The 14041-nt window shown below is 40.7% G+C and overlaps 2 protein-coding genes across 14 annotated transcripts in view; one reads left to right on the top strand and one right to left on the bottom strand.

Moving 5' to 3' along the window:
• The window catches only part of mcf2l2 (MCF.2 cell line derived transforming sequence-like 2), a 109067-nt gene that overhangs the window by 46538 nt on the left and 48488 nt on the right, over positions 1 to 14041 (bottom strand). The window lies entirely within an intron of this gene.
• Positions 1557 to 12397, top strand: b3gnt5a (UDP-GlcNAc:betaGal beta-1,3-N-acetylglucosaminyltransferase 5a). 2 transcript variants are annotated; one of them, XM_086225304.1, is made up of 2 exons: positions 1557 to 1740; positions 9488 to 12397. In XM_086225304.1, exon 2 carries the CDS (start codon positions 9536 to 9538, stop codon positions 10718 to 10720), a length of 1185 nt encoding a protein of 394 aa, XP_086081430.1. In that variant the 5' UTR covers positions 1557 to 1740; positions 9488 to 9535; the 3' UTR covers positions 10721 to 12397. The 2 variants fall into 2 exon arrangements, with proteins under 2 accessions (XP_086081430.1, XP_086081429.1); XM_086225303.1 differs by lacking the exon at positions 1557 to 1740 and adding an exon at positions 7515 to 7692.

Raw genomic sequence — 14041 nt, 5'->3', positions numbered from 1 at the left:
CATAAAAACAAAAATAATGGCTCCTCAGGCTCGATACAGCAATAATTGACACAACGCATCACCAAAAGAGTGCTTCATAGTGATTTGGGGAAACAGACTTCATCGCAATTTGTGTCCCACTGGACAAGCTATTACACAGGAGGGAGGCATGGGCCACTTCAGAGTAAATAAGAACTTAAAGTAGCACACACTTCCCTTTTCACATCTTGATACTACACAAAAGTGCATGTATGTGTGTGTGTCTGTAATGAGGCACTTTCCTCTAACTTTATTAGTGCTAAGAATGTGCACATGTGGAGGGAAACAATGGAGTCACTGCTACTGCTCACACCATATGTGCTGCGACTGATTTATACTTTTTTTTACTCTCTACATGCTCTCAAACTCTGAAACACTGTCATGGAAAATTGGAGTATGACATTATGTTCTTTTATGTTTGAACTTTCAATAAAAGTTCCAGCTTGATGTGACTTAGTTTAATTGATACCACCAATATAGGTGAGAAAACAGAGAGGTAGTAAAACAAGAAAAAAAAGAGAAGGTATAATTCAAAATAAAAAACAGGAAATGAGCCCAGCACAGAAACTAAGGAAAAATTAGTTACACCAACCCACTTGGTAGCAATGCAAGAGCGCAACATGAAAGTCCAAAACCGAATGGCAGGAGGGAAACATGGGCCAGTGTGTGTGTGTGTGTGTGTGTGCGTGTGTGTGCGTGTGTGTGTGTGTGTGTGCGTGTGCGTGTGTGTGTGGTAACAGTTTACTACTGTGTGTTGAAGTGGGATAGGCTGCAGGCGGTTAGCAATTAATTATACATGTGTTTGTGTGTGGTGTTCTGTTAGTCATGGTTGTCTGGACTCAGAACATTATGACCAACATCATATCTCATATTATATTCAATTCAATTATAAAAATTGAGTTCCCATAGAATTTTTAAAAAAGGGGATAGGTCAAACATAAAGAGAAAAGTGCTTCAACAGTAGTAAAGTGGAGTGATTACAGAATTATTTCTCTTTCAGTTCAGCTGGTTTAGACCCGCTTGTTCAACCAAGTTCGATGCAGATGTTATTTTAAAACCTATTTTTTTTAACAAAATATGGTCGTGTGTGTGTGTGTGTGTGTCTGTGTGTGTGTAAAGTACCTTGAAGCCACAGTGGTGATGCTGTTTTACTGTCAATTAAAAAAAAAACATGAACCATTTCTTCAGATAACTGATGTGATATTATATATTATAAGACCAAATGACCTGTCCTAGAGAATTTATATCATTATATGAATAAGTTATGGACACATGAGAGTCAGTTGCGCTTTTTCATTTGTTATGCATGTTCTATCATTCTTCAGAGTCGGGATATGTGTGTGTGTGTGTGTGTGTGTGTGATTGTTCATTCATTTCAAACCAAAATAACTGCTATGTGTTTCTAAATGGAGGGAAATAAGATGGAGGGAGTTACTGTTACTCATTAGATCCTCCCCCTTTAGAATATACACCCACTCCACACACACTCACACACTCTCACACTGGGACCTTTGGGGCAATCATATGCTCTTCACAGCTAGTGCTGTAGCTACACTAAACTACCTGCAACTGACAGCAGGACAACCAGAGCAGAGGAAAAGTGGATGATTTCTCCAAGCAACAGGAGAAAAAAAACAGAAACAGAGTCTAAGGATAGCATAAGCAGATCCTGATGGTTTCACCGTGATCCTTCCCTCATGGATTAGACTCACAAACAATCTGGTAGGTTGGAAACACAGTGTCTATGTGTGTGTTTGTGTGCTGCTTGAATTAAGTCATTAATATCAATAAATCATCATCGGATCCGTAGCGCTGTATGACAGAATCACTCTTCAGTTGTTGTTTTTTTTAATCAGGCAGATGATGAATATGAGAATAAAATAGACAACTAACTTATTACAGCCTTACATCACTATACTTATTTTTATTCCAACAAAAAGAAATCAAGCTAAGCTTTGTTTGAAGAACAAAGTGACACACACTAATGGAAACAGTGTAAGTTGTTGACAGGTCTGATAATTTGTCCAAACTGACGTTTATGAAAGTAGTTCAATTGTACAGTTGCAGCTCTCTGAATTTCAGAATTTATCTGAACCCACAGATGAACAATGACAATTTTATATAGTATCTTATTGTTGAGCAAATAGCAAACAGGGCGTAACGTTGATATTCATGTTGTCTTGGGTCCAGATACAAAATGTTTGATTTTGTCCCTTGTTTCTGACATGCAGTTATTTTCTAATAAGCCTAAACAGCATTCAGTCTTTGGATACACAAGACTACAGTGCTTTGCCCTAAAATGGTAGAAAATGCCTGCAAATAATCTCAAAAACAAAACCTGGTAGGGGGAGTCATCCAGAGAGAAATACAGTGCATACAATCCCATATTGATCAAAGATGAACCCAAGTATGAACAGCTGGTGGAAACATAGAGGAGGAGTCATTCTTCATCAGTGTCAGTGTCATCAGGCAGCTTCTGTGCTTGTTTTCTGTCTATTTTCTTTGGCCCAGATGGGAAACATTGGGTTCTGGGTCATTTATAGTGGTTCATAGAAATATAAAAATGATGTAAGAGTTGTTGTGGAATGTGAAAACAACATCAGTGCGAACATTGTGTCTATCGCATCCCATCCTCATATTTGTTCCCAGAAGAGTTTATTCTAGATTTCGGAGTTACATGCAACATGATTATATAGTAGTTCAGTCTGGGGGACAGAATATAGTGTGTGTGTTTGAGCCCACGTGTGGTGGAAGGCTGTACTATGGGCCAAGGAAGATTGCTTTACATTTTGGGGCTGATCCACTTAACATTGTGTTTAGCTGATATATGTGCCCTCTTGTCTTTTGGGTGGAATGTAATTTTATTATATACCCTGAATATAGATGTGTAATTTTGTATGTGTTGTGTAATTTTTGAGTGAAAAGTGTCACACACTTAATGACATCTTCCCCATCACATCCTGCAGCCATGATTCCCTTTGAGCCACCAGATCTAACCAGTTAAAGCCGTTCACAAGTAGAGCTGGGAACCACATCACACAGGTCTCCAGGATCTGTGGTTGAGCCTGCAAGCTCTCTAAGATAACAGTCTACAGTGTAGACTGTCTCATGACTAAACACTGGCACTCGATCACCTCTTACTCTTTGCACAAATTACTTTTACACTGGGTGAGCAGACTGGCAGCGGTAGACCTCCACCACTACCTCTTTTAGGAAATGCAATGAAAACCCTGTGTGGGTTGCAACAACCCCCACTTTTGAGAGGCTGTGGCTGCGAGCTTAAAAAAAAAACAAAAAAAAAACAAAACAGAAACAAATCAATAAATTACAGTTTTTGAGTGCTTGTTCAACAAGCTTTGTCACCTGAAAGCCTGACTGTCACACAGAAGAGACACAGGTGACGCATGACAAAAACATGATCAACTGTGAGGCTTAAAGCACTTGCAGTCAGTAATGAAATGCTTTGTTGATTCCGCATTATCAACTCACTTTAAATGCAGTTTTTTGAACCAAATTGAAAAATAACAATCACAAAAAAATTCAGCAAATTTCTGAAGAATTTTTATGAAAAGCTGCTGCAAAATCAAGACTCTTTGGCTTCAACATTCAGAAACAACTGAACTTCCAGTAGTAAATGTTGTTGCCCAATCAAATTTATTTAAAATCAGTACTGTTGTGCAGCGTTTAATGTGAAGTCATCACAGACTATCAAGTTCTAGACCATCCAGTGTTTAAGGGGCTGGTGTTACCCTCCCGAAAGTGACTTTAGTATTTTCTCAGATCTGTCTGCCTGTGTCTCACTGCTCTACTTAGACGTGACCTGCAGTGGCTAAGAAAAGAGACTTGGAGTTTATTCTGTTAGTGTCTGAGCCATTTTATACAGTCCTTACTCTTTTGTTTCCTCTTGAGTCTGGCCATATTCCCAACACGATTACAAATAGTGAATTTGTGATCAATTAAAGACAATGCTACCAATTCATGATTTTGCAATTCATAAAAAAAAGAGAAAACCATGACTGTACCCATGTGATTATTAGTGTAACCCTGATGAGGAACTTTGCCTCATCGTAGGAAGTAGAAAATTTGACCCAAAGCACCATTTTTCCCTGAGCCAGACTGCTGACACATCATCACATATTACTAGTGGGCCAGTATGACTTCCTGTCACAGCTGAGAGTGTGTTCAGTTTGGAAGACACTGCTGGACTGCATGGACTGTCACGATGGCATTCTACTGAAATATTTGGGGGTTATGCTGCACAGCACAGGCAACTGTGCCTCCTTACAGCATATTAGTTTACATAAGATGTCGAGGTCAAGGGGCATCAGGTTGGTAGCTGGGTGGCATTGTATCAACTAAAAACCAGACTTGATACATTCCAGTTGTAACAGTTGATCTGCTCACCCGATGTGTTCTCCTGATTTAGGCTGGTGCTGGGTTTTTACACTCTACATCACACATGGGCCAAATATGGCCAAAGGGCTGGAACTGACCCAGAGAGCATCTTAATCCAGCCCACAATTGTTACACAATGGTTCGAATCCAAGAGTGAACACTAAATATGATGTCCTGTGTCATTTCCATGTTTCACTTATTTCTAGACTAAGCTTGCAAACTATGCAACAAACTTGTCATTGTAAGGAAGAAAGTAAAAGCACAGACATTGTCTTCCAATTTAAAAGCCAGGCAGAGTATCTTCAGTGTTGTCAACCATACAATAATCTGAAATGAAACATGTGGTGACACAAGCACACCAAATGGAGCAAACCTTGCAGGGCAAACATATTGCGTGTGGCAATTTGTGGCCCCTCATGTAATTTATGTAAATATGGCCCTTCAGAAGAAAATATCCCCTACCCCTGTCCAAAACAGCTAGCTGACTGTTGTGGATGAGTAGTTCCGTAGTGATACTGTACAGTATGTGTCGTTAAGAAGACTTCTACATCTGGTTTTCCAGTGGTCACAGTACCTCTAGCTGTCCAGACTTGGACCCATTAGCACTGTCTATTGTTGCTGGACCGACCTGGTGCTTTCTGCCTATTGTGTGGCAGCGTAGCACAGACGTCAGCAGCTTCTCCCATCAGGGGCTCTCCTGGCCTAAAGCCCCTCCATTATGAAACTTTTTCCTGGGTCGGCACTAACATTCATTGAATCCACCGCAGGGTTAAGCTGTTAGCCAATGCTGTGTTTACCATGTGAATTTCCATACAAAGGAACATTTGTATCAAATATGATTGCAAATCTTTTAACTCAGAATTGAAACTTTGATTCGAGAAATTAGATAGTGGTCTCATGTTTGGAACTCTGAGACATATTTGTGACAGGATATGCAGTATTTTAGCAAAATTAAGCTTTAAAGCTAGAGGCTTTTCATCCATTTATACCAACTTGTATGATTGGGACATTACAAAAAAAAGCAGGAGGAGAAGGAAAGACAACCGTATGTGTGAAAAAAATTGACATAAAATGAAAAGATTTGTACAAATAAAACTAACATCTTTTAGGCAATATTATTATTATTATTATTATTATAATTATTAATAGGACAGTACAGTGGTCAGCACTGTCACCTCACAGCAAGAAGGTTCTGGGTTCGAGCCCTGGCTTGAGCACAGGATCTTTTGCATGTTCTCCCTGTTCCTGTGTGGGTTCTCTCTGGTACTCCAGCTTCCACCCACAGTCCAAAGACATGCAAATGGGGACGAGGCTGATTGATACTCTAAATTGACTGTAGGTGTGACTGTGAGTGTGAATGGTTGTTTGTCTCTGTACGTTGGTCCTGTGATGGACTGGTGACCTGTCCAGGGTGAACCCCGCCTCTCGCCCAAAAGCAGCTGGGATAGGCGTCAGCCCCCCCCCCCTTTAACAGGATAAGCGGTAGAAAATGGATGATAATAATAATAATAATAATAATAATAATAATAATAATAATAATAATGATAAAAAAAATAATAGTTAACCAATGGCCATTTTTCTTTTAAGTGTTGCATTTGCTTTTTAATTTTGGGGGTTTTCAGCATGGACAACTATGAATAGCCCCTGCTGCAATTTGACAGGATATCCATACATTTGACTGGAGTTGCCATTGGAATGTGGCATGCATGTTGAATATAAATACACAGAATATTTCACTGATCACACCCCATCTGATGAGAGCTGAGCATGTGGATCAGAAACAGCACTCAAACACACAGTGATGTATTTAGAGCCCAACAATTGTGATCACCATATGCTATCAAGTGGTGATTTTTCATGAAAAATTCATTATTACTATCATCTGTGTCAATGAAACTTACCTTTCGCCCAACAACCCTTTTATTTCTGATCACTATAGTGAATTATTTTAAATACTAAACTCAAAGTTGACCCTGAATGAATTGATTTTCACCCTCAGTAGTCAGAAGGGGACTGAAATACAAGAATGGAAGATTCAAACAGACAAACGTGCGACAATGCAGCAGTGAACACATCAACAGAAAGTCACAACAGGCCTCCAGTGAGGATTATATAGGACACCGTGGTGCTGTTTCATGAGCAGTCACATGCAGATTCCAGATAACGCTAATAAATCTGCTGTCATCAGTAGTGTCCATGCTCTGAGTCTTCACTGTCTTTCAGCTCTGGCGTTTTAGTCATGCCTCCTCCTGCTTTGGTTGGTTGGGTTGTGGTTGATAGTGCTGACTGGTGGAGGTGTTGTCTCTGACTTACATTTCAGTCTAGACATTAAGGTCCAAAGGAAACATGAAAGTCCAAAGTCGCCGGAGCACACAGATTCAGTCAGAATCTTTAGAACTTTGTTGCAGACTAATGTGTTGACATGGAGTGCAAATCTAGTGCAAATGAATATCAAACTGTTCACAGAAACAAGTAATCAAGCAGCTGGCGAAAGGATTTCTAAAAGATCAATTCTAACAAAAAAAGAGCATCTCACAATGACGTCTCAAGGAGTGAAAATTAAACCAAACTCATAATAGCAACATTCTTGATTATAGAATATCAGACTCCTTATCAAACTGTGATCAAGGTATCGTAGAAATACTGAATTATAAAGGACATTCACAAAGACTCCTGACACTGGACATATAACAGCACTGACACTGGACACATACAACACACACAGTTGTCCTCATATTTTATGAGGAGTATATTACTGATGGGGCTTTGTGGCATAAAAATGACAATGTGGCACACCGGCTACATGGCACATGATGCCCATCAACAAAAACTGACCCATCAACGAGTTTCATAATGAAATAGCTATTAAGTATTTTTCATCGTTCTGATTATTGGAATTTGAGGTTATCTGGAGTTCAAATCAGTGACAGCTTTCCTGTGCTAAAAACCTTTTTAGAGGAATGCTAAGACTATAAAAGTGACATTAAACGAACATGCTGTGCATTGCTGATGATCCCCTAGAGAATCTCAAGGACCCTGGGTGGTCCATGGATTCTGCTTTGTCTACATCTGGACTTAATTGTTCTTGGTCTTAATTGTGACACACAAGCACCACCCCCCCCCCCCCCCACACACACACACACACACACACACAACACACGATAGAGAGAGTGGCGTCACCTGTCACCTGTCTGCAAACACCAAGTGGTAACGACGCACAATTCCCGACAAAGCGGCAGTAGAGGCGAAAGGCGAAGTGATTAGTAACCTGCTTCTCCGGTGAGTAATTCGTGTGTGTGTGTGTGTATGTGTGTGTGTGTGTGCAGCCAGTTGAGAGTCTGCCAGACAAATCTCATCAGTCTTACTTTATAACAGGCACATAAATATACACACTAACAGAGTGTGACGGCCGTAGACTCACTTAACTGTTGATTACTCAAACATTGTCATCACTTTTACAGTCAAAAATAGCGAAAAATTCTGCTCCTCGAACTTTCAGTTAGACCTCTTGAAGTCCAACGAGAGACCTCACAATTTCCACATGGTCCTCATCCAGGCATGAAAGACATTATCAACTGTGGGTCATTTAGACGGGAAAATGTGACAGAAGCATGAACAAATTTCTGACCATCATCCTCGTGGTCTGATTAAAATAACAGAACAAATTAACTATGTATGATACTTATCTGAGCCCCAGAAGTGTTGAACGAATGGCAGGAGTTAAAATGAGAGCCACATTATTTCCCCGAGTCCGAGTGAGTAATCTGCATAGCGCTTTCGATGTCAGCGGATGAGCGCTTGTTGAGTTAATTGCATCAAAACACACAAAATCCTTTTTTTTTTTTTTTTTTTTGCATTTCTTGACAAAATAAGATGTTGGACACTTCTCGCACTATGCAAGAGAAAAAAGGAAATAATTGGCCCGAAAACCAGAGCACCTTCGTATTTTTATTGTACGTTTCTCTCTCTTTTTTTCGGAATTGTTAATGAAAGGAAACACTTGACTAAATGAGCTGTGATGAATCCCACCTGTTTAAAATGAATGCGCGTTGCAGAACTGAATTTAGCATAAACCACGCCCTCAAAATACCTTGTAAGGTCAGCTGTCCGATACAGTTGGAGAGCCGCTTCATTCATGGGAATGGCACGGAAAACGATGAAGAATTATGCTGACGTATACTGAGGTCCTGCTCTCAGAAATAGACAGCAACCTATATAATCTAGTAGTGGAAGTAGTCAAATTAAGGCGCAAATTGACAAGTTTTATAACGTATTGCCCATCATACTTTGACTATATACGTCACCATAACGCATGTAGGCTCTGCTGCGCTCACACAGACTGACGTGTGCGCTCAACCAGCCAGTCTGATCTGCCGTTTGGCGATAGGAGCCAACCCCTCCCCTCAACCTCGATAATCACATATCCATCCATCCATCCATTCCGAGGTGTAATGTATGTATTCAAACTCAGCATCCTGAATGAGACACAACCCATAAAAAACATAAAACATAAAAGTTTACAGTTTACAGTTTTACAGAACAAAGGGTTGAGTGCGTCTGTGAAAAGTTTGTTCAAAGATTTCGCTAAAAACTGAAAATCCCACATATATATGTACATATAGCCAGACAGCTGGACAGACAGACATCTATTCAGAATCTTGTCTGACATTTCAATTTTTCACTTCAGACAGTAGACCTCCAGACTCGGCTGGACTCCCTCAGGGTGAAAGCACATGGAAAGTTTGACACGTATCGGATGAACAGTTGTGAATACAGTTGGGTCGCAGACTGTTTTCTTTCTCATATAGATGATTAGGTGCAAAAAACCCTGGATACACAGGGTGTCCAGAGAATAATCCACTTTATTGTTTACATGTATGTTTCATTTCTTTTTACACTGTCTAATGCCCCTGTTTCAATTTAAAATGTTTCACAGGTCCAGCAGCAGAAACCTATGTCACCTGACTTAAGGAAGAAACAAATCCGAATCACAATGTTTCCTACAGTGTATCTGTAATGGTAATATTAGATGTCATGCACCTTGTTTGCTCTCTACTCTTCTCTCTCTCTTCAGAGTCAAAGGACATCCACTCTTAAAATTACCGGTTCAGCACAAGTCGCCATGTTTGTGAATTTCCGTCGCATCCACAAGTTCCAGTGTGTGCAGCTGCTAAGCACATGCCTGGTTCTGTGTGTGGTGATGGTCTGCTGGGAGGAGCTGGACCACCACGTTGTCAGCCACATGAGGTCCTACACTTACCGCTACTTAATCAACAGCTATGACTTCCTCAATTCTTCCTTCGCCATTAACACCAAACATCATACCACAGATGTAGATGGGAGATTGCTGCACCCTTCATACCTCATCAACCACCCTGCCAAGTGTGGGGGGGCTGTTGCACATGGGAAAAATTGGGAGGATGTGCTCCTGCTGCTGTTCGTGAAATCATCTCCAGAGAACTTTGAGCGTCGCCGGGCAATCAGGGACACATGGGGCAACGAAAGTTATGTTTGGTCAGATCTGGGGGCAAGTGTAAGAGTGGTATTTGCCCTCGGTGTACATCCAAATGCTGGGCAAAGATCCCGGGTGCAGAGTGTGCTGCTGGATGAGGACCAGACCTATGGAGACCTGATCCAGCAGGACTTTGAGGACACCTTCCACAACTTGACTACTAAACTGATCCTGCAGTTCCACTGGGGCCACCAGTACTGCCCTAAGGCACGCTTTCTCATGTCTGCAGATGACGATATCTTCATCCATATGCCTAACTTGGTGAGGTACCTGCAGCAGCTTCTGGGTAGCCAATCAGGGGCTAAAGATTTATGGGTGGGGCATGTCCACAAAGGATCCCCTCCAATTCGACGCAAAGACAGCAAATACCATGTTCCTTACGAACTGTACCCTTGGCCGTCCTACCCAGACTACACGGCTGGTGCAGGCTACATAGTATCAGCAGACGTAGCCACTAAGATCTATCAGGCCACGCTGTTGCTTAACTCATCTATGTACATTGACGACGTGTTCATGGGGATCTGTGCTAAAGCCATGGGGGTCCCGCCCCAAGACCATGTGTATTTTTCAGGAGAGGGCAAGGCTCCATATCACTACTGTATTTATGATCATATGATAACATCACATGGGCACACCATAGATGTCCGCTCTCTGTGGCAGGCAGCAACAGAGTCTAGAGTATATAACCAGTCCAGAGGATTGTTGGGTAATCTGTACTGCACAGCAGTGAGAGCCATGCTTCTATGTCTGCCATATTACCAGAACACCTACTCCTGTATGGCTGCTTTTACATAACAGTTGCGTGAGGAAAGCACCAGCTTACTCAGAATGTCATGTTCCACACTATTTGCTAATAAAGATCAAAGCTGTTCTATGAAGCACTCAGCTGCTTCTCTTTTATCTGCAGGCCCCATTTCAAGCTGACCAGGCAAACACAGGGTTAAACATAGCCTGACTCTGTTTACACACACGCCCTCTGTCTCTGGACTGCCACAACCAGGTTGCCCCATTGATACATACTTGACAATGTCTGAGATCAGTAAAATCCTAGGGCCAGCTGACTAAAATCATTTCATACATGGACTTTATTCATGGGACTATTGGTCATGGTAGGATCTCTACCATATTTAGATAGATAGAAAGGGTTGATATTCAGGACCCCTCCGCTACTCAGCCTTCTGGTTCAGGATCACTCGAGCCAGGGAAGCCTGACCGGGCTCTGAGAGTTGTTGGCTCCCATTACATTTATACTCATTTCTCAGGTCAGTCTTAAGTCCTGCCCCACTGCGGGGACAGCACCAACATGTCGAGAGGGCGAAGAATTTGAGCAGGGATTTTTTATTTAAAAAAAACAACATTGAACTTAATGTATTTTACAAAATGATGAAGCAATATATGACAGTGTTTCCAAGAGTCCATCAGTATCTCCACTATTGAACTATTGACATGTCTTGTCTGGTGGGTCTCATCCTGCACTTCACACATGTGACCCAAATGTTGCTCTCAGTTGAGTCCATCATGTCTTCACACTTGAATTTACACATTTTATGGGAACGCTTTGGTTTGGACACACTTGAAATGGGACTTTTAGTGTGAAATATCTCAGTTCTAAGTTCAGACCTGGGGATATTAACACACGATTCATTCAGAGACAGCTGGAAATTTGAAAATCAATGATGTTTTTGTGTTTGAAATTGGTTTACCATCAGTTTCTATGGGCAAACAGTCTTCTCTCTGTCCCACAGTCCAGGCTGAAGACTGAAGGGGACAGAGCCTTCACAATCGGAACTCCAAGACTTAAGAACGGACCTGTAAACTATTGTTCAGCTTGGCCCATGAGGTTGCAGACACCACATCATTTTACTTATATAGTCCTGGGTACCAAAGGAATCACTAATGACCGCCAAAACTTGTTAAGATGTTGCCACGGCTGTTTCTCTGTGTTCAGACTGACAGAACAGGGTGCACAGATAAGAACAACTGTAGTAAGTTGATGAAAAAAACACTTGTTATTGCAATAAAACCTTCACAAATAAAAAGCAAAACAGCAAATATGAAACCAACTGTTAAAGAAGTACAAACATGCAGAAACGCCATATGTCTACCTGTTTTGTCCAGTCATGTTTACACAACCACAGCTAATTGATAAGCTCATGAGAATTGTACACGCTAAAATGAAAGCTGGGTCCACAACCATTACCAGAGAGCGAGAATGAACAAAAGCACTGCTGTTCTCATGAATTGAAAAAAGTGACCTGTACATATTTTATGGGTCAGGGGAGGAAATATTGTGCTGTTTGGGATTTTTTATTTTATTTGATATGTTTATTATGCAGCTTAATATTCAGTTTTCATAGTTATGCATGATTATGCTGAATGGAAAAAAATAAATGTTAAAATAAACAAGAGCAGCAATATGTTTGTGATATTTCTTTCTTAGTAAAATGTAAGTATACTATGACTGATGCAGTATTTATGTGGCTCCCTGGCAACAATCTAGCCAAGGAAATGGTGTCTGAGTCAGTGCCTTTTTTCAAGTCCCAAGCATTTTTTTTATGAGAAAGAATATGCTGACTGTACTGACACTAATTCTTTATTTTACTGCTGTATTTCTGTTTGTGTTTAAATAACATCTTTGTTTTAATGTGGTCTAGCTTTACTGTTGTTAAAGACATTGAAACTGTGTATTGATCTTTATAAATTTCCCTTTTTTTCAGGGCTTTTGTACAGGTTATTCTTAGGCGGTACACAAGAAACTACAAAAAGAGTGTGTGAGAGAGGAATGGGTGAGTGTAGTTAAATTGTGGGTCAGACTTACAGCAGCCAGGCAACGACATCTCACGTCTCATCTTGGATGAAAGTGATGCCAGATGTCTTGACAGGTTTCAAATACAAATGTTTTATTCTAATTACTTTCATTTTATGGAAACTGTAATGGGGATTGACACTTGAATGTTTTGAAACAGTGGTTCAACTAGGGATCTGGGTCTCCCCATGGGGTCACAAGGTGAGCAAATCTAAGCGTCAAGAGGATTAAAAGAATGAGAAAACAAGAACAATTATCCTGTAAAATGTTCTACACTTCCTACCAAACATTCCAGCTTGTTTGTACTTACTCTCATACTTGCTTAGAAATAATTAAAATAAATAAGGACAACAAATTAGAGGGGAAGGTTTCAGTGAATGTGATAATTATAACACCCTTTATAATCACAGTCCCCCTTCCTTTCCTGTCCTGTCCCCATCCTCATCGTCTCTCTCTCCACCGCTCCTTCTGGAGTCCTCCTACATCCTGTTACTCTGAGGTTTTACATCAAAACAGCTGAAGCCTGCAGAATGACTGAGAATGTTAGGTTGTCTGGCATCACAACCTTGTGAGGAACTTATTCACCACACGTAATGTTCCACACATGGAAAAAAATGTACTATTGAAATCAATGTCACTGCGTGGTGGGGAAGACAGGCTGGGGTCTAATGTTTAGACTCTTAAAGAAGTTCTTCTACAAAACACTAATATTACTAGGACAAAAAACTGTGTATGTCAATAGCACTCTCGTTTAGACATGTTTATTTAGACGCTCTCAAACTCACTCTACTCCACTACATTTGTCTTTTTACACTATTTCCTTGATTATCAATGTCTGTAATACCTGTCACAGGTATTTGTAGTATTCTGTGGAAATTAACTCAGAGATCATATACAGTTTTGCATGATAGCTGTATGGTTCTATAAGGCTTCATACTGTAGAAGGTACAGAGCTTAAAAGTTCATATCATACAATTTCCCTCTTGAACTATGGAACTGTTTCAGAGGATGGCGATGGTTCCAATCGGACTCCAAAATGCTGCATGGAGCCACCACAGCCTGGATCAGCTCTGACTGCTGCCGTACAGCTCACAATAAACAAAACCTGCATCTGGCGTCCAGCATGAGCTCATCCCAGAAGCAGTAAATCCAAAGAATGCATTTAAGGGAACATAACCCGAAACCCATTTGAAGTTTGAAATTTTGGCCATGACTATCTTGGTGTCAGTGGTTACCATATTTGGAGGAAAGGGTGTATCTATGGAGGAGGTCCTAATTCCTCTTAATTCAATTCATGGTAGTCCAAGGTA

Source organism: Aulostomus chinensis, chromosome 14 (assembly GCF_037954235.1).
Source record: "Aulostomus chinensis isolate RoL2024-O1b breed Wild chromosome 14, RoL_Achi_v1.0, whole genome shotgun sequence".
Taxonomy (NCBI): Eukaryota; Metazoa; Chordata; class Actinopteri; order Syngnathiformes; family Aulostomidae; genus Aulostomus; species Aulostomus chinensis.
This window is presented reverse-complemented; position numbering and strand designations above follow the sequence as displayed.